General features: G+C 40.5%; 1 protein-coding gene across 1 annotated transcript; it reads right to left on the reverse strand.

The window, feature by feature from the left end:
* Nucleotides 1–1557: 1557 nt before the first annotated feature.
* On the reverse strand, nucleotides 1558–19850 carry GPR162 (G protein-coupled receptor 162). The gene is made up of 4 exons (XM_075258396.1): nucleotides 18423–19850; nucleotides 4735–4921; nucleotides 3962–4146; nucleotides 1558–2342 (listed from the first exon to the last, which is right to left on the reverse strand). The coding sequence occupies exons 1-4, from the start codon at nucleotides 19260–19262 to the stop codon at nucleotides 1818–1820; spliced, it is 1737 nt and encodes a 578-aa protein (XP_075114497.1). The 5' UTR covers nucleotides 19263–19850; the 3' UTR covers nucleotides 1558–1817.
* Between the last annotated feature and the right edge of the window lie 3043 nt (nucleotides 19851–22893).

Below are 22893 nucleotides of genomic sequence, written 5' to 3' on the forward strand. Positions count from 1 at the left end.
ACAAGAATATAACTACTATAATACTGCCCCCTATGTACAAGAATATAACTACTATTCTTGTACATAGGAGTAGTATTATAGTAGTTACATTCTTGTACATAGGAGCAGTATTATGGTAGTTATATTTTTGTACATCGGAGTAGTATTATAGTAGTTATATTCTTGTAAATAGGAGCAGTATTATAGTAGTTATATTCTGGTATGTAGGAGCAGTATTATAGTAGTTATATTCTTGTACATAGGAGCAGTATTATAGTAGTTATATTCTTGTAAATAGGAGCAGTATTGTAGTAGTTAAATTCTTGTACATAGGAGTAGTATTATAGTAGTTATATTCTTGTACATAGGGAGCAGAATTATAGTAGTCATATTCTTGTACATAGGAGCAGTATTATAGTAGTTATATTCTTGTACATAAGAGGTAGTACTATAGTAGTTATATTCTTGTACATAGGAGGTAGTATTATAGTAGTTATATTCTTGTACATAGGAGTAGTATTATAGTAGTTATATTCTTGTACATAGGAGGCAGTATTATAGTAGTTATATTCTTGTACATAGGAGGTAGTATTATAGTAGTTATATTCTTGTACATAGTAGTATTATAGTAGTTATATTCTTGTACATAGGAGGCAGTATTATAGTAGTTATATTCTTGTACATAGGAGGTAGTATTATTGTAGTTATATTCTTGTACATAAGAGTAGTATTATAGTAGTTATATTCTTGTACATAGGAGTAGTATTATAGTAGTTATATTCTTGTACATAGGAGGCAGTATTATAGTAGTTATATTCTTGTACATAGGAGGTAGTATTATAGTAGTTATAGTCTTGTACATAGGAGGTAGTATTATTGTAGTTATATTCTTGTACATAGGAGCAGTATTATAGTAGTTATATTCTTGTTCATAGGAGTAGTATTATAGTAGTTATATTCATGTACTTAGGGGGCAGTATTATAGTAGTTATATTCTTGTCCATACGGAGCAGTATTATAGTAGTCATATAATACTACTCCTGTGTACAAGAATATAACTACTATAATTCTGCTCCTATGTACAAGAATATAACTACTATAATACTACCTCCTATGTACAAGAATATAACTACTATAATACTACTCCTATGTACAAGAATATAACTACTATAATACTGCTCCTATGTACAAGAATATAACTACTATAATACTGCTATGTACAAGAATATAACTACTATAATACTACTCCTATGTACAAGAATATAACTACTATAATACTACCTCCTATGTACAAGAATATAACTACTATAATACTACTCCTATGTACAAGAATATAACTACTATAATACTACTCCTATGTACAAGAATATAACTACTATAATACTACCTCCTATGTACAAGATTATAACTACTATATTACTACCTCCTATGTACAAGAAAAAACAGGTCAGTTGACTTTTTTTGTATGATTGACATTTCCTATTTTTTGAGTACTTCCAGGTCACCCATTTGCTATGTGACAATATGGCGGTATATACCGTTGTATTTTAACACAGACAATTTATAATCAAATCACAATTTATTGTTTGTCATCTTTTGGCTCATATTTCCAGTGTGTTTGTAGTGTGTCTATGGGGGGGCAAAGTGGTATCATAGGAGGCCTGAGGGATAGAGGCAGTGATAACTTGGTGCCCCCCTGAAGCCCTTTGCCCTCTCACAAACAGCAGATTTGCCTGAGAACAACAGATTCATAGGGAGGGTCCATGTGCAGCCCCTTCTTCAGTTCAGGGGTGACCGATACAAAGGAGGTAAATGTGAGAGACCCTGTATACTCTTCTTTATGAAGCTCCAACTTTGCACCCCCTTTCAGACAAAGACGACCTACGGGTTTCAGTTACAACAAGTGGGGGGCTACAAAGGGATAAACGTCTCTCTCCCAAGCCTGCCAAAGACACTCCTCCCTCCAGTCCCTTCCTTGGATACGGAGAGGGTCTTGGGGTTGAGCGGACTCTGTGCGGTGTCCCAAGAGGAGAAGGACAGGGAGTATCGTCAATGAAGGCTGTGATTTCATCTCGAAAAAAGGAGTTGTGGATGCCGCCTCCCATGACTGAAGGCCCTCCCATTCCTCCTTGCAAGAACTGGTGCAGGCTGCTGAGACCATCATCTACTTCTCGAGCCGGAAGCTGGTGGCGACTCCAAGGTTGCATGTCATGACTTCGTCGAGGGGTAGAAGGGCTACCTCCTCGTACAGATCCTGGCCCACCTCTTATGTCATCCGAGGAAGACCACCTGAGCAAAAGTGGTGAGGAACGAGGAGGAAACAGGTCCAGTTCATCATGGGACATCCTTCGGGAGAGAGGGACCTGAAGAGAGTGGAGAAAAAGTAGTCAACTTCTGAGCACATCCAATATGTCAGACAAGTTACTACTTGTGAAGAGTTCACTGGAAACAATTCACCGACCCTCAGGCCGATTCCCTTCCACCTTCTTTTCACTGTTCCTCTGTAGAGGAGACTCTGGTCCCCTTTATGGTCCTGGGTTTTGCCACCAAGATCCTTGTTTTTGTTTTTCTTTCTCAATATGTCAATGTCCTACACCCTAGTTTGGGTATCAATGGGGTTCTTATGAAGGTTCCCATAATGTCTTGTGGACCATGGGAAGAATATGCAAATCTGTCTTCCATGATGTAATTAGGAAGTCAGCTGCTGCCTCAGTGTTGCACACCAATAGAGGGCGCTCACTGGAATGTGCAAGCCTGTCTTCCCTGATGTAGTTAGTAAGCCAGAATTTCTTGTGGACAGTGTTGGAACTTCTACCATTCTAGGAAAGCCCAGGAGTAGGGCTATGGGGGTAACATACAAAAATATTTAAAAAACATCATGTAAAGAAGAGTTAAGGGGAGAGCCGAGTGGTATTAGGGTATATTGTGATGCAGATGGACCATGGGGTGACTATAAGTAACACCGTACAGCTTCCAAAATGGCTGACTAGTTGCAACTTGTAATTTTGTTTTTGGGTCTCAGTAGGAAGAGCAGCTCTGGAGCAAAGCCATGAAAACACTGGGTACTCCTAGGCCTCACCGCACGATTGTGTGCATGAAACCACTATGGTTCAGGACAATGCTGCAAGCACTTGATGTACTGCCATGTATTTGTAGGGTTCCAAGACCCCCCATAGATTAGGCAACCCTCCATGATAGGAACATCAAAAACAAACATCACACAGCACTATATGACGGTATCACTTGGAGATTGGTGGCATTATGTCAACTGTTTCAGGGAGTTTAGCTATTGCCTATCTCTTGAGCACTATTATGTGGCTTTATGTAGGTCGTATACAACAGTATATTCTTGGCACAACATGGCGGTATTATGTGAGTTCTGGATATAACACATCACTTGAGCACTAATATGTACTATGATGTAGGCTATATATGCAGTATATACTTGTCACTACATGGCGGTATTATGTAGACAAGAAAACTGTCTAAAAATGATGTGTACTGCGGTATTTTACTTACAGCCTAGGGCCCCATTTCTTATAAAACTGCCCCTATATATGTTATGTATTATAAATGTATTCTTCCTATAAATAATTCACGACTTATCCAAATCTGGATTTACTAACGTCATCTATATTCATCCCCAGGCAACATTTCTGTTCCTATTAAGTGCTATGTATACAGAAAAGTGTAATATGGAGCCGTATCCACTGTATATACTGCCATATGGTGGTTCAGTGTGGCACCGTAGTCTACCCTGCAAGCACTGCTATATCTCATAGGATGGAACATTCTACGATTGGTTTCTTACAGAATACAAATGGATACATTTGGAGGTACGGTATGGGCCTATAGATTACTACTGGGGTCACATTACAGATAAATAATACCGTCAGGAGTTAGAATTTAGGGTCTGAAAAACAGGCAAAGCCCTGCGTATGTGAGAGGTTGGAACCATTGGCATTAGGTAGGAAGAAGTCACCTGGTGTCGATGGACCTGTAGGTACTGGCTCCGGTCTGTGGGCAGAAGTACATGCCGTACTGGCAGGAATTTTCCATCTCGCAGGTCCGCTCCCAGGTAATGTGGGGGTCTCTTTATAGCGGCGCCATTGGAATCAAATCGAACTTCACACAGACGGCCATCTGCAAAGTCGTCCCGACCGCTGTCTGTAAGCGAAATAATGAATAATAATTAATCAAAATTGACTCGAGAGAAATCCTAAAATACAGTCTATATTATACCCCAGAGCTGCATTCATAATTCTGCTGATTACCAATGGAAATAGCAAGCTTGTCAACAGACAGGTAGGTCCCTGACATCTTAGCTGAGCTCCTATAAGTTCTATGTAGGCACTGAATAGGAAGAGGATACTGGGAGATTTTAGCTCTGAAGCCTGCAGCATTGTGAATGCAGCTCTGGAGCATAATACAGACTGTAAACCAGTACATGATATGGAGTATAATATAGGAATATAGGCAATCACTTTCCAGAAACAGCGCCACTGTTGTTCATGAGATATATCTGCTATTGCACCTCACGCACAGGGACTTTATTGCAGATGACCTGCAATACCAGACACAACCTGTAGGAGAGAGTGGCGCTGTTTTGGGGGAAATACCCTTTTTCTAAACCCTGAAACCACTTCTTAAAGGTAATTTGTCACCAGTAACATGGAAATATTTTAAAAACCTCTCAAAACTTTTTTATTAAATAACATTTCAGGACAAAAGCTAACTAGAAGTGGTCAGTCTCACCTTCATCCCCGCTGTCAGACAACATAGAGGCACAGTGCTCCCAGACGGTGCGCAGGTCAGCCCGATACCGGGCGCAGGACCAGATAAATGATGGAAGGAGAAGAGTCTGCGCCATTGAGCACCACAGAACACACAGAACCATCCATGGTGGGGCGCTGTCATAGCGAAGGCTGATAAAGCTCACCACCTACAGCACAGAGAGAGCAAAAAACTGATAAAATATCTCTAATAAGTAATAAATAATATGCACACAACGTTTTACTTGGTAATAAGCAATACCACCCTATGACCTGTAGGTGTCACTATTGTTTGTATTGGGAGAATTCCCTGGGGCAATAATATCAGTAACACAGTCTAAAAAAGAGGCAGCAACTAAATTACTCAATACAATTACATATTACTGCCGGAGTCTTTACCTTCATGTTTGTTGTAATGGAAAAAAGTCTCATAAATTATTTATTGAAGAAAATAAGTAAACAATAAAACACAAGAACAGATATCAGCTATATACAAAGACGCACCATAGTAAGTGATCATAGTAATGTGGCAGTATAATTAATAGCAGAGATCAGCAAATGATATCTATACTATATATTTTATATGCAACTGTAACCACTGTCAGTAGTAACATAGTCATAGACACGGTACGTAATCTATACTGTAACCTGTGTACAAGAATATAACTACTATAATACTACTCCTATGTAGAAGAATATAACTACTATAATACTACTCCTATATACAAGAATATAACTACTATAATACTACTCCTATGTACAAGAATATAACTACTATAATACTACTCCTATGTACAAGAATATAACTACTATAATACTACTCCTATATACAAGAATATAACTACTATAATACTACTCCTATGTACAAGAATATAACTACTATAATACTACTCCTATGTAGAAGAATATAACTACTATAATACTACTCCTATGTACAAGAATATAACTACTATAATACTGCTCCTATGTACAAGAATATAACTACTATAATACTGCTCCTATGTACAAGAATATAACTACTATAATACTACTCCTATATACAAGAATATAACTACTATAATACTACTCCTATGTACAAGAATATAACTACTATAATACTACTCCTATGTACAAGAATATAACTACTATAATACTACCTCCTATGTACAAGAATATAACTACTATAATACTGCCCCTATGTACAAGAATATAACTACTATAATACTACTCCTATGTACAAGAATATAACTACTATAATACTACTCCTATATACAAGAATATAACTACTATAATACTACTCCTATGTACAAGAATATAACTACTATAATACTACTCCTATGTACAAGAATATAACTACTATAATACTACCTCCTATGTACAAGAATATAACTACTATAATACTGCCCCTATGTACAAGAATATAACTACTATAATACTACTCCTATATACAAGAATATAACTACTATAATACTACTCCTATGTACAAGAATATAACTACATACCTCCCAACTTTTGAAGAACCGAAAGAGGGATAAAATGTGCGGCGCGCATAGCGCGCCGCGGCAAATTTAGTCCCGCCCACTTTTGTGTTGACCCCGCCCACTCGATAATTTTTCATGTGCCCGCACACAGTATAATCCTCCTACAGTCATCCGTACATTATATGTCCCCCCTCTATCTCTCCCCCAGTTTCATATACACCCTTCATCTGCCCCCAGTTTCATGTCCCTCTTCCATCTCTGCCCCCAGATTCATGTCCCTCCATCTCTGCCCCCAGATTCATGTCCCCTCCATCTCTGCCCCCAGATTCATGTCCCCTCCATCTTTGCCCCCAGATTCATGTCCCCTCCATCTCTGCCCCAAGATTCATGTCCTCCATCTCTGCCCTCAGATTCATGTCCTCTCCATCTCTGCCCCCAGTTTCATGTCCACTCCATCTCTGCCCCCAGATTCATGTCCCTCCATCTCTGCCCCCAGATTCATGTCCTCTCCATCTCTGCCCCCAGATTCATGTCCCCACATCTCTGCCCCCAGATTCATGTCCCCACATCTCTGCCCCCAGATTCATGTCCTCTCCATCTCTGCCCCCAGATTCATGTCCCCACATCTCTGCCCCCAGATTCATGTCCTCTCCATCTCTGCCCCCAGATTCATGTCCCACATCTCTGCCCCCAGATTCATGTCCCTCCATCTCTGCCCCCAGATTTATGTCCCTCCATCTCTGCCCCCAGATTCATGTCCTCTCCATCTCTGCCCCCAGATTCATGTCCTCTCCATCTCTGCCCCCAGATTCATGTCTCCCATCTCTGCCCCCAGATTCATGTCCCCCATCTCTGCCCTCAGATTCATGTCCTCTCCATCTCTGCCCCCAGATTCATGTCCCCCATCTCTGCCCCCAGTTTCATGTCCACTCCATCGCTGCCCCCAGATTCATGTCCCCACATCTCTGCCCCCAGATTCATGTCCCCACATCTCTGTCTACAGATTCATGTCCCTCCATATCTGCCCCAGATTCATGTCCCCTCCATCTCTGCCCCCAGATTCATGTCCCCTCCATCTCTGCCCCCAGATTCATTTCCCCTCCATCTCTGCCCCCAGATTCATGTCCCACATCTCTGCCCCCAGATTCATGTCCCACATCTCTGCCCCCAGATTCCTGTCCCTCCATCTCTGCCCCCAGATTCCTGTCCCTCCATCTCTGCCCCCAGTTTCATGTCCACTCCATCTCTGCCCCCAGATTCATGTCCCCCCATCTCTGTCTACAGATTCATGTCCCTCCATCTCTGCCCCCAGATTCATGTCCCCTCCATCTCTTCCCCCAGATTCATGTCCCACATCTCTGCCCCCAGATTCCTGTCCCTCCATCTCTGCCCCCGGATTCATGTCCCCCATCTCTGCCCCCAGATTCATGTCCTCTCCATCTCTGCCCCCAGTGCCATGCCGTCCTCTCCTTCATCTGCCCCCAGATTCACGTTCCACCTCCGCATTAAACTTACCTTCTCCTCCGCTCCCTCGCCGCTCTCTGCCCCGCCCGCCTCTCTCCCTGACACACGCGGCTGAAGCTGCTCACGTGCTCGCTTCGCTGCTGCGTCTCTCTCTCTCGCTGACACATGCGGCTGAAGCGAGGAGCTGACCTGTGTCAGCTCCTCGCTTCGCTGCTGCCACCGGCTCCTGGCTTGTACATCGCGTCTACAAGCCAGGAGTCGGCGGCAGCAGCGAAGCGAGGAGCTGACACAGGTCAGCTCCTCGCTTCAGCCGCATGTGTCAGCGAGAGAGAGAGACGCAGCGGCGAAGCGAGCACGTGAGCAGCTTCAGCCGCGTGTGTCAGGGAGAGAGGCGGGCAGCGGCGAAGCGAGGAGCTGACCTGTGTCAGCTCCTTCCTTCAGCCGCATATGTGTTCAACTCAGATCTGCGTCCTCTGGACGCAGATCTGAGTTGAAATCGGGACATACCTCCCTCCAACTGGGACCGCGGGACATGTCACCCAAATCGGGACTGTCCCGCGGAAATCGGGACGGTTGGGAGGTATGTAACTACTATAATACTACCTCCTATGTACAAGAATATAACTACTATAATACTGCTCCTATGTACAAGAATATAACTACTATAATACTAATCCTATGTACAAGAATATAACTACTATACTACTACTCCTATGTACAAGAATATAACTACTATAATACTACCTCCTATGTACAAGAATATAACTACTATAATACTACTCCTATGTACAAGAATATAACTACTATAATACTACCTCCTATGTACAAGAATATAACTACTATAATACTACTCCTATGTACAAGAATATAACTACTATAATACTGCTCCTAGGTACAAGAATATAACTACTATAATACTACCTCCTATGTACAAGAATATAACTACTATAATACTACTCCTATGTACAAGAATATAACTACTATAATACTACTCCTATGTACAAGAATATAACTAGTATAATACTACTCCTATGTACAAGAATATAACTACTATAATACTACCTCCTATGTACAAGAATATAACTACTATAATACTACTCCTATGTACAAGAATATAACTACTATAATACTGCTCCTATGTACAAGAATATAACTACTATAATACTACCTCCTATGTACAAGAATATAACTACTATAATACTACTCCTATGTACAAGAATATAACTACTATAATACTACCTCCTATGTACAAGAATATAACTACTATAATACTACCTCCTATGTACAAGAATATAACTACTATAATACTACTCCTATGTACAAGAATAAAACTACTATAATACTACTCCTATGTACAAGAATATAACTACTATAATACTACTCCTATGTACAAGAATATAACTACTATAATACTACTCCTATGTACAAGAATATAACTACTATAATACTACTCCTATGTACAAGAATATAACTACTATAATACTACCTCCTATGTACAAGAATATAACTACTATAATACTACTCCTATGTACAAGAATATAACTACTATAATACTACCTCCTATGTACAAGAATATAACTACTATAATACTACTCCTATGTACAAGAATATAACTACTATAATACTGCTCCTATGTACAAGAATATAACTAATATAATACTACTCCTATGTACAAGAATATAACTACTATAATACTACTCCTATGTACAAGAATATAACTACTATAATACTGCTCTTAGGTACAAGAATATAACTACTATAATACTGCTCCTATGTACAAGAATATAACTACTATAATACTGCTCCTATGTACAAGAATATAACTACTATAATACTACTCCTATGTACAAGAATATAACTACTATAATACTACCTCCTATGTAGAAGAATATAACTACTATAATACTACTCCTATGTACAACAATATAACTACTATAATACTACTCCTATGTAGAAGAATATAACTACTATAATACTGCTCCTATGTAGAAGAATATAACTACTATAATACTGCTCCTATGTACAAGAATATAACTACTATAATACTACTCCTATGTAGAAGAATATAACTACTATAATACTACTCCTATGTACAAGAATATAACTACTATAATACTACTCCTATGTACAAGAATATAACTACTATAATACTGCTCCTATGTAGAAGAATATAACTACTATAATACTGCTCCTATGTAGAAGAATATAACTACTATAATACTACCTCCTATGTAGAAGAATATAACTACTATAATACTGCTCCTATGTAGAAGAATATAACTACTATAATACTGCTCCTATGTACAAGAATATAACTACTATAATACTACCTCCTATGTAGAAGAATATAACTACTATAATACTACTCCTATGTACAACAATATAACTACTATAATACTACTCCTATGTAGAAGAATATAACTACTATAATACTGCTCCTATGTAGAAGAATATAACTACTATAATACTGCTCCTATGTACAAGAATATAACTACTATAATACTACTCCTATGTACAAGAATATAACTACTATAATACTACTCCTATGTACAAGAATATAACTACTATAATACTGCTCCTATGTACAAGAATATAACTACTATAATACTGCTCCTATGTAGAAGAATATAACTACTATAATACTTCTCCTATGTACAAGAATATAACTACTATAATACTGCTCCTATGTACAAGAATATAACTACTATAATACTGCTCCTATGTACAAGAATATAACTACTATAATACTACTCCTATGTACAAGAATATAACTACTATAATACTACTCCTATGTACAAGAATATAACTACTATAATACTGCTCCTATGTACAAGAATATAACTACTATAATACTGCTCCTATGTACAAGAATATAACTACTATAATACTACTCCTATGTACAAGAATATAACTACTATAATACTACCTCCTATGTACAAGAATATAACTACTATAATACTACCTCCTATGTACAAGAATATAACTACTATAATACTACCTCCTATGTACAAGAATATAACTACTATAATACTACCTCCTATGTACAAGAATATAACTACTATAATACTACCTCCTATGTACAAGAATATAACTACTATAATACTACTCCTATGTACAAGAATATAACTACTATAATACTACTCCTATGTAGAAGAATGTAACTACTATAATACTGCTCCTATGTAGAAGAATATAACTACTATAATACTGCTCCTATGTACAAGAATATAACTACTATAATACTACTCCTATGTACAAGAATATAACTACTATAATACTGCTCTTAGGTACAAGAATATAACTACTATAATACTGCTCCTATGTACAAGAATATAACTACTATAATACTGCTCCTATGTACAAGAATATAACTACTATAATACTACTCCTATGTACAAGAATATAACTACTATAATACTACCTCCTATGTAGAAGAATATAACTACTATAATACTACTCCTATGTACAACAATATAACTACTATAATACTACTCCTATGTAGAAGAATATAACTACTATAATACTGCTCCTATGTAGAAGAATATAACTACTATAATACTGCTCCTATGTACAAGAATATAACTACTATAATACTACTCCTATGTAGAAGAATATAACTACTATAATACTACTCCTATGTACAAGAATATAACTACTATAATACTACTCCTATGTACAAGAATATAACTACTATAATACTGCTCCTATGTAGAAGAATATAACTACTATAATACTGCTCCTATGTAGAAGAATATAACTACTATAATACTACCTCCTATGTAGAAGAATATAACTACTATAATACTGCTCCTATGTAGAAGAATATAACTACTATAATACTGCTCCTATGTACAAGAATATAACTACTATAATACTACCTCCTATGTAGAAGAATATAACTACTATAATACTACTCCTATGTACAACAATATAACTACTATAATACTACTCCTATGTAGAAGAATATAACTACTATAATACTGCTCCTATGTAGAAGAATATAACTACTATAATACTGCTCCTATGTACAAGAATATAACTACTATAATACTACTCCTATGTACAAGAATATAACTACTATAATACTACTCCTATGTACAAGAATATAACTACTATAATACTGCTCCTATGTACAAGAATATAACTACTATAATACTGCTCCTATGTACAAGAATATAACTACTATAATACTTCTCCTATGTACAAGAATATAACTACTATAATACTGCTCCTATGTACAAGAATATAACTACTATAATACTGCTCCTATGTACAAGAATATAACTACTATAATACTACTCCTATGTACAAGAATATAACTACTATAATACTACTCCTATGTACAAGAATATAACTACTATAATACTGCTCCTATGTACAAGAATATAACTACTATAATACTGCTCCTATGTACAAGAATATAACTACTATAATACTGCTCCTATGTACAAGAATATAACTACTATAATACTGCTCCTATGTACAAGAATATAACTACTATAATACTACCTCCTATGTACAAGAATATAACTACTATAATACTACCTCCTATGTACAAGAATATAACTACTATAATACTACCTCCTATGTACAAGAATATAACTACTATAATACTACCTCCTATGTACAAGAATATAACTACTATAATACTACCTCCTATGTACAAGAATATAACTACTATAATACTACTCCTATGTACAAGAATATAACTACTATAATACTACTCCTATGTAGAAGAATATAACTACTATAATACTACCCCTATGTACAAGAATATAACTACTATAATACTACCTCCTATGTACAAGAATATAACTACTATAATACTGCTCCTATGTAGAAGAATATAACTACTATAATACTGCTCCTACGTACAAGAATATAACTACTATAATACTACTCCTATGTAGAAGAATGTAACTACTATAATACTGCTCCTATGTACAAGAATATAACTACTATAATACTACCTCCTATGTACAAGAATATAACTACTATAATACTGCTCCTATGTACAAGAATATAACTACTATAATACTGCTCCTATGTACAAGAATATAACTACTATAATACTGCTCCTATGTACAAGAATATAACTACTATAATACTGCTCCTATGTACAAGAATATAACTACTATAATACTACCTCCTATGTACAAGAATATAACTACTATAATACTACCTCCTATGTACAAGAATATAACTACTATAATACTACCTCCTATGTACAAGAATATAACTACTATAATACTACCTCCTATGTACAAGAATATAACTACTATAATACTACCTCCTATGTACAAGAATATAACTACTATAATACTACTCCTATGTACAAGAATATAACTACTATAATACTACTCCTATGTAGAAGAATATAACTACTATAATACTACCCCTATGTACAAGAATATAACTACTATAATACTACCTCCTATGTACAAGAATATAACTACTATAATACTGCTCCTATGTAGAAGAATATAACTACTATAATACTGCTCCTACGTACAAGAATATAACTACTATAATACTACTCCTATGTAGAAGAATGTAACTACTATAATACTACTCCTATGTACAAGAATATAACTACTATAATACTGCTCCTATGTACAAGAATATAACTACTATAATACTACCTCCTATGTACAAGAATATAACTACTATAATACTGCTCCTATGTACAAGAATATAACTACTATAATACTGCTCCTATGTAGAAGAATATAACTACTGTAATACTACCTCCTATGTACTGATCACTTACTTTGTGTCAGTACATGATGTTAATGTTTCGATTATTATTATATTTTGTGGTCAGGTTCCCTGTAGATCAGATACGTTGCGGCAGTAGATCACAGGGGATTTACATGAAGTGCGTTTCCTCTCTTTCACATCACTGAGGACACAGCAGGATGGCGGTTATATTACTGGCACTACCATCATGTGTACGGCTAAGTGCCCGCTGCACCTGGATACATCGATGTCTATTTCTGATACATCAGTGGGTTCACGTGATGCGTTTGCCATAGTGATCAATGATTTCTATGGTAACTGACATTATAAACTCATTTGCCAGGTGGATGATGGAGGGAAATGTATCGCAGGTAAAATCTAAAATAGATATTTCTGGAGAGTTTCTATATTTGTGCCCTGAATTACAGCCAGGACTTGCCTATGTCGCCTTTACCCGCCATGTGACTCTTTGACATGAGGTAGCGGCCATCGTTTTGTAGCCCCCCTAACACCATACGTATCTACTATGGACACCAGGGAGCCATCTAGACTACCGTCCCTCACCTCCTCTAGGACACCAGGGCTCAATATATTCATATAATCAGGTATGGTGTACGGATTTCGTAAAGGGTGCCCCCTAGTCAATCCACTGTGCTCCGTCCGTATACTAATACTACATAATAACTCAATGGCCGGGCAGAGCTTCCCCCAGGAATAACATCAGATGGGGCTGTCCTGATGAGGGGGCTCCCCCAATATTAGGGGTCTCACTATCCTATGTGCTGTATGTTGTCACTGCTCGGTCTCTATCCTGAGTAGCCCTGTTTATCGGAGATCAATGATGGCGTCGCCTCTAGGAACGCTTCATTCTATTACTATAGAGTCAATTACACCAAGAAATCGATAAACAATCAACGAGGCGCAAAAAAACACGAAATATAAAGAAGAAAAATAATAGAATTCTGCTGCAAGAAAAATGAACATTTAGTTTAAATTAGTTTAGGAAAAGCATTTCCAAATACCTTGCCAGGCAATTTGGGGATAACAGAGGACGATCCCCTCTCAGAGGGGCTACAAAGATCATCTCATGATCTGGAGGACCCGACACATCCGTACATTGTATGGACAGCTCAGTGGGTTTGATGTGGGCTGTGTAATACCTCATTTCGCCTGAGGAGGCAGTGTAGGGAAATTCTATCGTTGCTGATAGGCAGATGGCTGGGAATGGGTGGGAATCTCCTACTTAAAGGGATAGTCCACAGTGGACAGCGCCTTTAAATCCCTGTTACTATGGATTTTTTGGGGCATGGTTGACAAAGGCAGAACTCAATTATTTTCAGGGTATTAGGATATTCATAGAAAACTTGTGCCCACACATCATAGCTGCCAACAAACTTCCAGGTCCACAAACTGCCCACTTTGGGGGTTCATTTTACCCAAACCTGCCCTTTTTGTGGTTCACCACGCCCCTTCCTGCCCATGACCCCTGTGCTGACAAGTATGCCCAATATAGACCCCAAAAAATGCCACTATAGGTATCAAAAGTTGTCACTTCCACCTAGGACAATGTTTCTTGTTTCCTAGTGGGCGGGTTTGAAGGTCATGTGACTCCTCTCTGATTGGCTGAGAGGCTGGCAGAGGGGAGGAGCTGTATTTCAGACCTCTGAGGAGCACTTTGGGGGTATTTTTTGTGGTTGCTGTTCTCACCCTGTACCCCAGACCTATAATACATAAGAGACCTTCTATTGGGCTCCTTTAAAGGGATTTTTGTAAACAAAGTTGAATCGCTACATTAAAAAAATTTCTTGATATTTCGAGAACACGTTCAAGATCTCGCGTATGGTTTGCTTCAATGTGTCAGTGCAGGTAAAATTTGTCAAACTAGACAAATCCTGCGGGTCTTTAGGGCCTGAGCAAATGTTCCCATTCACTGACAGCAAGCCGAGATCCAGAAAGAAGATTAGAGAGTTGCGGAACGTTTCATTAGACCACGATTAAGCTTTACCGACGTAAATCCCTCTGAGTCTTCTCATCATGGCGGGGACGATGTAGCGCAGTTTTGTGGACATGATACAGCGGCTTTCATTTCCCCAGACGTAAATCTGCTGTCCATCCGGCAAATAATAATCTGGCGCTGTCACATGTCAGGCTCAAGGCCGCGCGTCCCAGAGCAATGCCGCTGTAATTATACTACAAGTCCCAGGAGGGTCTTTCAGGTCAAATATCTGAGCGCTGACACTTAATAAGTGGAGTGGTAGAAGGGAGCGGCACACGGGGGGTTAACGCTTCGCAGCCGCAGCTGCCGCCAAACTGCTAATTAAGTGAAACAGATTATTACTCTCATTGTTAAAATAATTAACGTGATTGCGAGGAAGAGCCGAGACCTAAACCAGGGAGGTATCCAGGGAGGATAGGGCGCAGGGGGTCAGGTGCGAGGGCTGAAGATGGGGGGACAAGGGGGCTGCTGCTAACATAAGGCTTGGGATGCGTTCACACAGTGCTCATAAAACTGCAGGGGAACCTGGATTCGGGTTTGGTGCAATTTTTAACAAATTAAATGACCTGTAAAATAGTTTGTTCCATTAGGATAGCGGTATAATTTACCTGGTAAGGGACCTTTGGGGCCCAGGGCTTGTTCACAACTGCATTCCCTAAAGCTGCACCCTAAAAAGAAGCCACCTCTGACCCATCTAGTACTAAGGCATAGTATACATGCAAGTTGTCCCTGTTCTCATCACAATGGTGCATGTTGCATTTTGACACAGCTTTCTAACATACATGACTGCAGACAGATTTTCTATGAGCTGTAATACTTGACTCAACCAGAAGACAGGAGTGGCGCTGTTTTGGGAGCAACATTGGGACAGCCGGCCTGGAGGACTTATGACTTATAATGTTGATGGGATAAACGTGCTGTCATGTGCAAACGTCCTTAACTTAAGGATGAGCCTAAGGCTACGTAGCAATTTTGGCTGTGACTTAATATCGGCAAGCTGCCCAGCGACTGCTTTGCTAATATTAGTTAATGGAGTTGCATTGCAGGTCCTAGTGTGACGCGACTTCTAGTCACCAAATATGTCACCAATGCTCGCCTTAACGTCGCAGCACCCTCAGGGTCACAATGTGACTCCATTCACTGACATGAGTCAAGGAATTGCAAGGCAACCTGTAGCCGACACCTTATGGCCAGCTAACTCATGCCCATGACAGCCACATGTACCTTGTTTAAGCCCAGGGGCGCAGCTCGAAGCTCCAAAATCTGTAATGAGCCCCCACTTACCTTCTGAATAGTGGCATATTGTATGTCCTATGGGGCCCCCTCCAAGTCTGGCAGCGACTGCCACTGCTGCACCCCCTGTTTAAGCCCAGCACCCCCACCACTCTCTAGGTGTAAATTCACCGCAAATCTTGGCACTGACATCCCAGTGAAGGAAAACAAGAGTTGTCAATTACCAGGGACAGATTTGGAGGGTGAGTTTTTGGAACGTGTACAAGTTGGAAGCTTATTAGTGGAGGAATAGCGAGCGGAGGAACCGAGAGAGAAGCCGTGAGTGGGAAGATAAGAGATAAGGAACAGAAAAGCAGATGCCGGAGACGTGAGGAGGTGTTTACCAGGAAAAATACAAGTGACATGGTAGCGGGGTGATCGCACCGGGCAAGGGGCAGAGGGAGTAGTCGCAGTCAGGTCGTCGTTAGAAGCATTATAAACAGCACATGATAGCTGGGGGCGCTGTTACGGATTTTGCACTGCGGCTGGGAACAGCGCCACTCTGTCCACAGGTTGTGTGTGGAATTGCAAATCATTCTGACTTCAGAGGAACAAAACTGCAATACCAGGCACGATCCACGTACAGAGGTGGCGCTATCTTTTGAAGAAAGTTTAGAATAATGGATAACTCGTTTAAAGGCGGCCTTCACCAACTCCAAGTCTTCATTATTCACCTAAGCTGACACAGTTGGAATACATTCTCTTGCCCCCACCGTTCCTGAGTAATTGGTGCTATTAGCTACAGCACCCTATATACTGATCAGGTTTTCCGTCAGGTGGGTGGTAACTAGACCGGAGCAAATAGTCTGGCACCGCCTACTTGACAGTAGAGTGTGTAATTAACATATTGGATGTTCAAACTAATAGAAATGATTGCTCAGGAACGGTGTGGGCTAGAGATAAAATTCCAACTGCCCCAGAATGAGTAGAGCGGTGTCTATTGGGGAATGTAAAGACTTGGAGGTGGGAAAGGTCCCCTCTATGGCAGGGTCCAGCGTTACATAATGCCCTTTTATACTGCATGGTCCATAGCGCGGGTTTCCAGGTTACAGATATTGATGGCCGGTCCTTAGTATAGAATATTTCTGCAAATCGTAACCAGTTCTGAGCAGTAGTTACCAACACGTGAATACTTGGCTGACCTACAGCCTGCTGACTCTGAGCACTCATAGCTGGTATTGGATTATTCGGCTGTCAGATAATGGTCTGTCCTTAGAATAGGCTATAAATATGTGATGGGGGGGGGGCAGTCGGCCACTGTACAGATCCAATGTTGGGGCTGTGTTCAGGCTCTGTATTGTACAGTGCACAGAGCTGGCAGCAAATAGCTCCATTCCCTGTATGGTTACTGACATCAATTGTGCCCCCCTACTGATCAGAAATGTATGGCCTATCCAAAGTATAAGCCATGAACAAAAAATTCCAGAAACCCCCTGTAATGTACAGAAGCTGTAGCCTAGCACGTATCAGTGTTGGCCATTGTTCACCTCATGTTATGTGTCTATGTTTAGCATGTATGCCAGGGAACGCCCCAGACTACCTGCTAAACCTACCCATAAGGCTCCACACAACTGAAAAGGGCCAAAAAGTTGCAATAGAAGCCTACAGAGGCTAAACTGTAATGTGAACAGGGCCTAAAGACCTAAACTAGTCACTTAGGAAACAAGGTTAGGAAAGCAATGCAATGGCATGGAAGAAATACATGGCTGTAAAAACATGAAACCCATTCCCCCATCTCACCAATATGGGTAGCCCAGTCAGTGCATCATACAGCAGCACAATGCCCCCAACCAGTCCGGTGACCTGCGCTGCCGTCCTTGGTGACTCTGACCCATCCAATGATGAGCGTCTCTTTCCCTGAGCATCCTGTACTACGATGGCTGGCACTTCCAGCATCCCTTCTGCCCCACTTTCCCCTGTCCCTCCTCTGTTCCCAGATGCTGGACAGCAGCAAGCGTGGTATATAGTCACTCCTAGACATCCAAGCCCAGTGCCCACCCCACCTAACAATAGAAGCTGGAAGCACAGCCCAAAACCCAATCCAATCCGACTAGCCAAGAAGTGGCAACCGCGTGTGTAGAACCTGCGGGCATTGTCATGCCACCCAATGGATGGCAACGTGGACAGCACAAAAGAAGCTGCCCAAATTCCGAGAGCCCCCTGCAGTGCCTGTCTTCGTGCACCACCCAATCTGTAACTAACAGGCCAGCGCACCATCCACATTCGATGATATGAGAGGCAGGCCACAGTCAAGCACGTGGACAGGGCGAGTGTGTAATACGTGGACACAAACACCTTGCACAGACCCTCATTCCATTCATAACCAGGAGAATGTCTTCTTCTCAGCTGCACCACAGAAAACAATGAGAGGGGCACGGCAGCCATGAGTAGATGTGTTCCTGCCAGCAAACAGAGGAGCAGTTCCAGGGGGCGAGGGCGCTGCCCGCTCCCGCCACGGCTGGCTAAACTCAGGATGCTCCAGGCGTTTGCAAGTAATGAGAGGGCACCACATGCCAGCCATGATACAGAGTTGTTTTGATATAGCTCATCGGCCTCATCCTGATCGGGGGTCCGTGGCATTTTTTGAGCAAAGGATCTGATATTATGTCGTCAATTACTTCTTGAGTTTTTGTTCTTTGTTGCTTTGAGGTTTTCTTTTTTCCCTTTTTTGCTTCTTTCTAGAGTAAATTCCTCAATTACCCAAATCTACTCCTACTTCTCCTTGGCACCTCCTCTACCACTTTCCAAAAATACCAGCCTCAAATGCAATCGTAACTATTGTTGACCGGCCAAATGACACTCTTAGCTGCCAACTCTATTTCTACCTTCTGACAATGTCACCCACATTTCTCCCTTAAACACCTGGTAACCCTTAATGTCCCCGAACTATTCGATATCTACTCTCGTCTATGACTTGGCCAATCTTTACGACCTTCTCTATACCCCGACACTTTTTCACTCCCACTGCCAACCTTCTTGCTTAGTTCTCCTTCTACCCACACCTTATAGCAGTAACATATTCAGTGGTTGGTCTTCCTAAACTGCTCTTTGACCAAGTGGACGTCTCCCTTGTAACTTCTCGAAAACTTTTCTTGGCCAGTTCTTCCAAGACTTTTCCAACAAGAGTCTACTCCTTGTTTGTTTCTACTTCCTTAACACTGTCACTTCAACCCTGCTAGTCTCTACCCTGGCCTGGAAACACTCTTCCACCATTCACCCAGCCACCCACTTTGATCTCCAAATACCTTTACTACTCTAATAGTATCTCATGTCCACCACTTAAGTGCACGATATAGCAATGTATCCACCTCTAACTTCTGCTTTGTCTTTGCACCTGGATGTCCCTATGCTCTACCCTATATTTGCCATGCTTTGGTGGAAGAACTCTCCATGTTTGGTAAGAACAGTCAGTCTTGGCTTGGAGTCTTCTTGATATGCGTTCCTTTTGAGAAGCCAACTCCTTTCCCTTGCAATCTCTTGCGGCGTATGTGCTGTCTCTTGCACTATTTGAGCGTCTCCTTTTTCTCCACTGATCCCTGGCAGAGCCTTGGGAATTGCGCACAGTCTTGTGATAATTGCAGTCACTCTCTGTTAGAGAGCTCATACCACTTCTGATGCTTGACGTGGAATCCCCGAAGAACGTCTCCTGAGGGAAGACAGAGAAAAATATCATGACAGTGCACGTCAGTCTGTCTATCTCCTACGGAATCAAAAGACGGTGTACTTTAAGATTAAGAGTACAAACCATAAAGAGGAGAATAAAGAACCCATAAGATGAATTCTAGGAGGGACTGATGTCTAGAGACGTTACTGTACCACTTGATCCTAGAGATTGGATGTCTTGGGTTCTTCGACTAACCCAAGGTATGCATACCTTTTCCCAGAATTCCTAGGGGAGTATATGTAGCTAATAAGCCTCCCTATGCTGATACGACTGTCTCTTCAATGAGACAATGTATCCCTCCTGGCACTTGTTCCATGGAAGGTTAGCCAGTCGTGCCCCTACCAACTAGATCCTGCCAAAGAGGTAATGATCTGTACAGCAATGACTCTGGTAAGCGATGAAGACCACACGGCCTCTTAATTTAGCTAATTTGCTGGGTGTGTTAAGAATCGGTCCCCGGAGATCAGAAACAGATGGTTTATCCTAAGGGTAGGTCAATATTCTAGTCCCATAAAACCTCTTTAAGATGCACGATTGTTTTGTCAAGACGAGAGGTTGTCTAGTGTGGGACATTTATCACTTGTTCACAGGATCTGTAATGTGGATCCCCAACAATTGCTAGAATGAGGATGAGTTTGCAGAGAGCGGTGCTCAAGCATGTACCCTGGGCATCCATTCGATGTCTATGGGACTGGATTTCTATAGAATTCCCGTCCTCTATACATGCACGGAGGTAATTTCTGGTTTCCAAGGTCTCTACGTAGAGATCAGACCCCTCTGGCAATACTCTGAGGCTTCTGTCTCCGACTTCTAGTAACAAGAATCCCTAGGCAGGTATGATCCATTTATAGAACTATAGGTGGTCCCCGTGTATAGACTTCACCAATCGGATCTCCTTTGCCTATGTGTCTATGACAGAAGATAATTTCGGCTGAATTTCCCCTTAAACGTCTGACCTAATTTGCACAGTAGGAAATAAAGCTGGAAGAAATGTGATCCATCACCGAGACCGAGCAAACGAACTGACCTTATGCAAACAGGGCAAATCTAATTACTAGGACCTGCACGATACCCGCAGGGCGCATGCGTAGTGTATATACTGTCCATCTCTGGGACCCCGATCTCATGGAAAGATGGGGTCTCTACAAGGATGTTCTGTTTGTTATCGCCAAGAGATCCTATAGGTGGAGGCCACCAGACACCTATATAATCAATTATCTATTTGACTACTGTTAATAAGTTTATTACAAAATGGAGATGGGAAAAAATTAAAATACAAATTAAATTAGTGTAAAAATAAGCAGAAAATTTTAGTTCTCCTCCACATCTGTGCTGAGCTCATCTACATCTTATCCAAGGCTACAAATCACTCAGTGGCTTTTGGCACGTGCGGAGATCTTCCTATTACATTTGATAAGTTCTCCGGCCTATAAAATAATTCCTCTTTTATGGACTGTCAAAGCCAATCCTGCGTCTCGGACGTTTAATCCTGTTGACAAGGTAAAAATCGGGGCCTTGTGGTTTTTGTATTTGTGTGAATGAGTCTGGCAGGAGAATCCAGGGCTCCGACGTCAATCATTCCTTCTCCTTGGCAGGACCAGAGATGCCAGCGAAGGCTTTCCTGGATATTTACTATCGCAAATATTGACTTATCCCCAAACCATGACTATAAATTATCTGTAAGGGTTCTTGTGTAATAAGGGTAACGGCTGATGGTCCCGGCGGCCGCCACTTATGTAATAGCCTAACCTAACCGGAACGTAATAGGGGACGAGCCATGGGGGTTGTAAGTTAGGACAGGCTGCCTGCTTAAGTGGCCAAATGCATGTTACCAGGCAATGCTCATATATCATCCTATATATAATACAGATATCTGTGTGCACAATGCCAGTAGGCTGCTTTCAGCCTAAAATATTCCTTTACCATCAACTATACTATGCAGATCAGCCTATACCCTGTCTATGTCTCATGTAATCCCTACTTATCTGATATCTGCTCCCCATAGTTTACTTTATGGTCACGAGAAACAACTTTTTTGGTATAGACATGGAGACCTCAATCTGAATGCCATAGACTATGAACCCCCAATAAAAATGAAGGCTTTAAGGGTCTTCCATGTGTCCCAAGGCTTGGACTAGGGTTCTCACTTAATGGGGTCAGTCTTCATCTTGTATGGGGAGGATTGGAAGTTTATGGGTTGTCTCATCTTCTGGGGTTCAGATGGTCGCTATGTCCACCCTTGTGTACAATTACAATAGAGGGTGTGAGATGGGGTATTTGCCCCATAGTAGGAACAGTAGCTCCTACCTTGGGATAACTATGGTGCAGACAATAGGAGATGGCTAATGTTGGTGCGAAATCGGCAAGCAAAAAACACGGTGTGACCAGACCCTGAACCTGGTGGTCATATGCACAGTCAATATACGGTGTTTCATGAGTTAAGTCGTCTACAAAGTATGACGTGATGTTATATTTTAGAGTTCAGCAAATTCAGTATTCCGGTCACATTCAGTCCTGTAGATGGGGAATTATTGCTCATAGGAATGA

Source organism: Leptodactylus fuscus, chromosome 10 (genome assembly GCF_031893055.1).
Source record: "Leptodactylus fuscus isolate aLepFus1 chromosome 10, aLepFus1.hap2, whole genome shotgun sequence".
In the NCBI taxonomy this organism is placed as follows: domain Eukaryota; kingdom Metazoa; phylum Chordata; class Amphibia; order Anura; family Leptodactylidae; genus Leptodactylus; species Leptodactylus fuscus.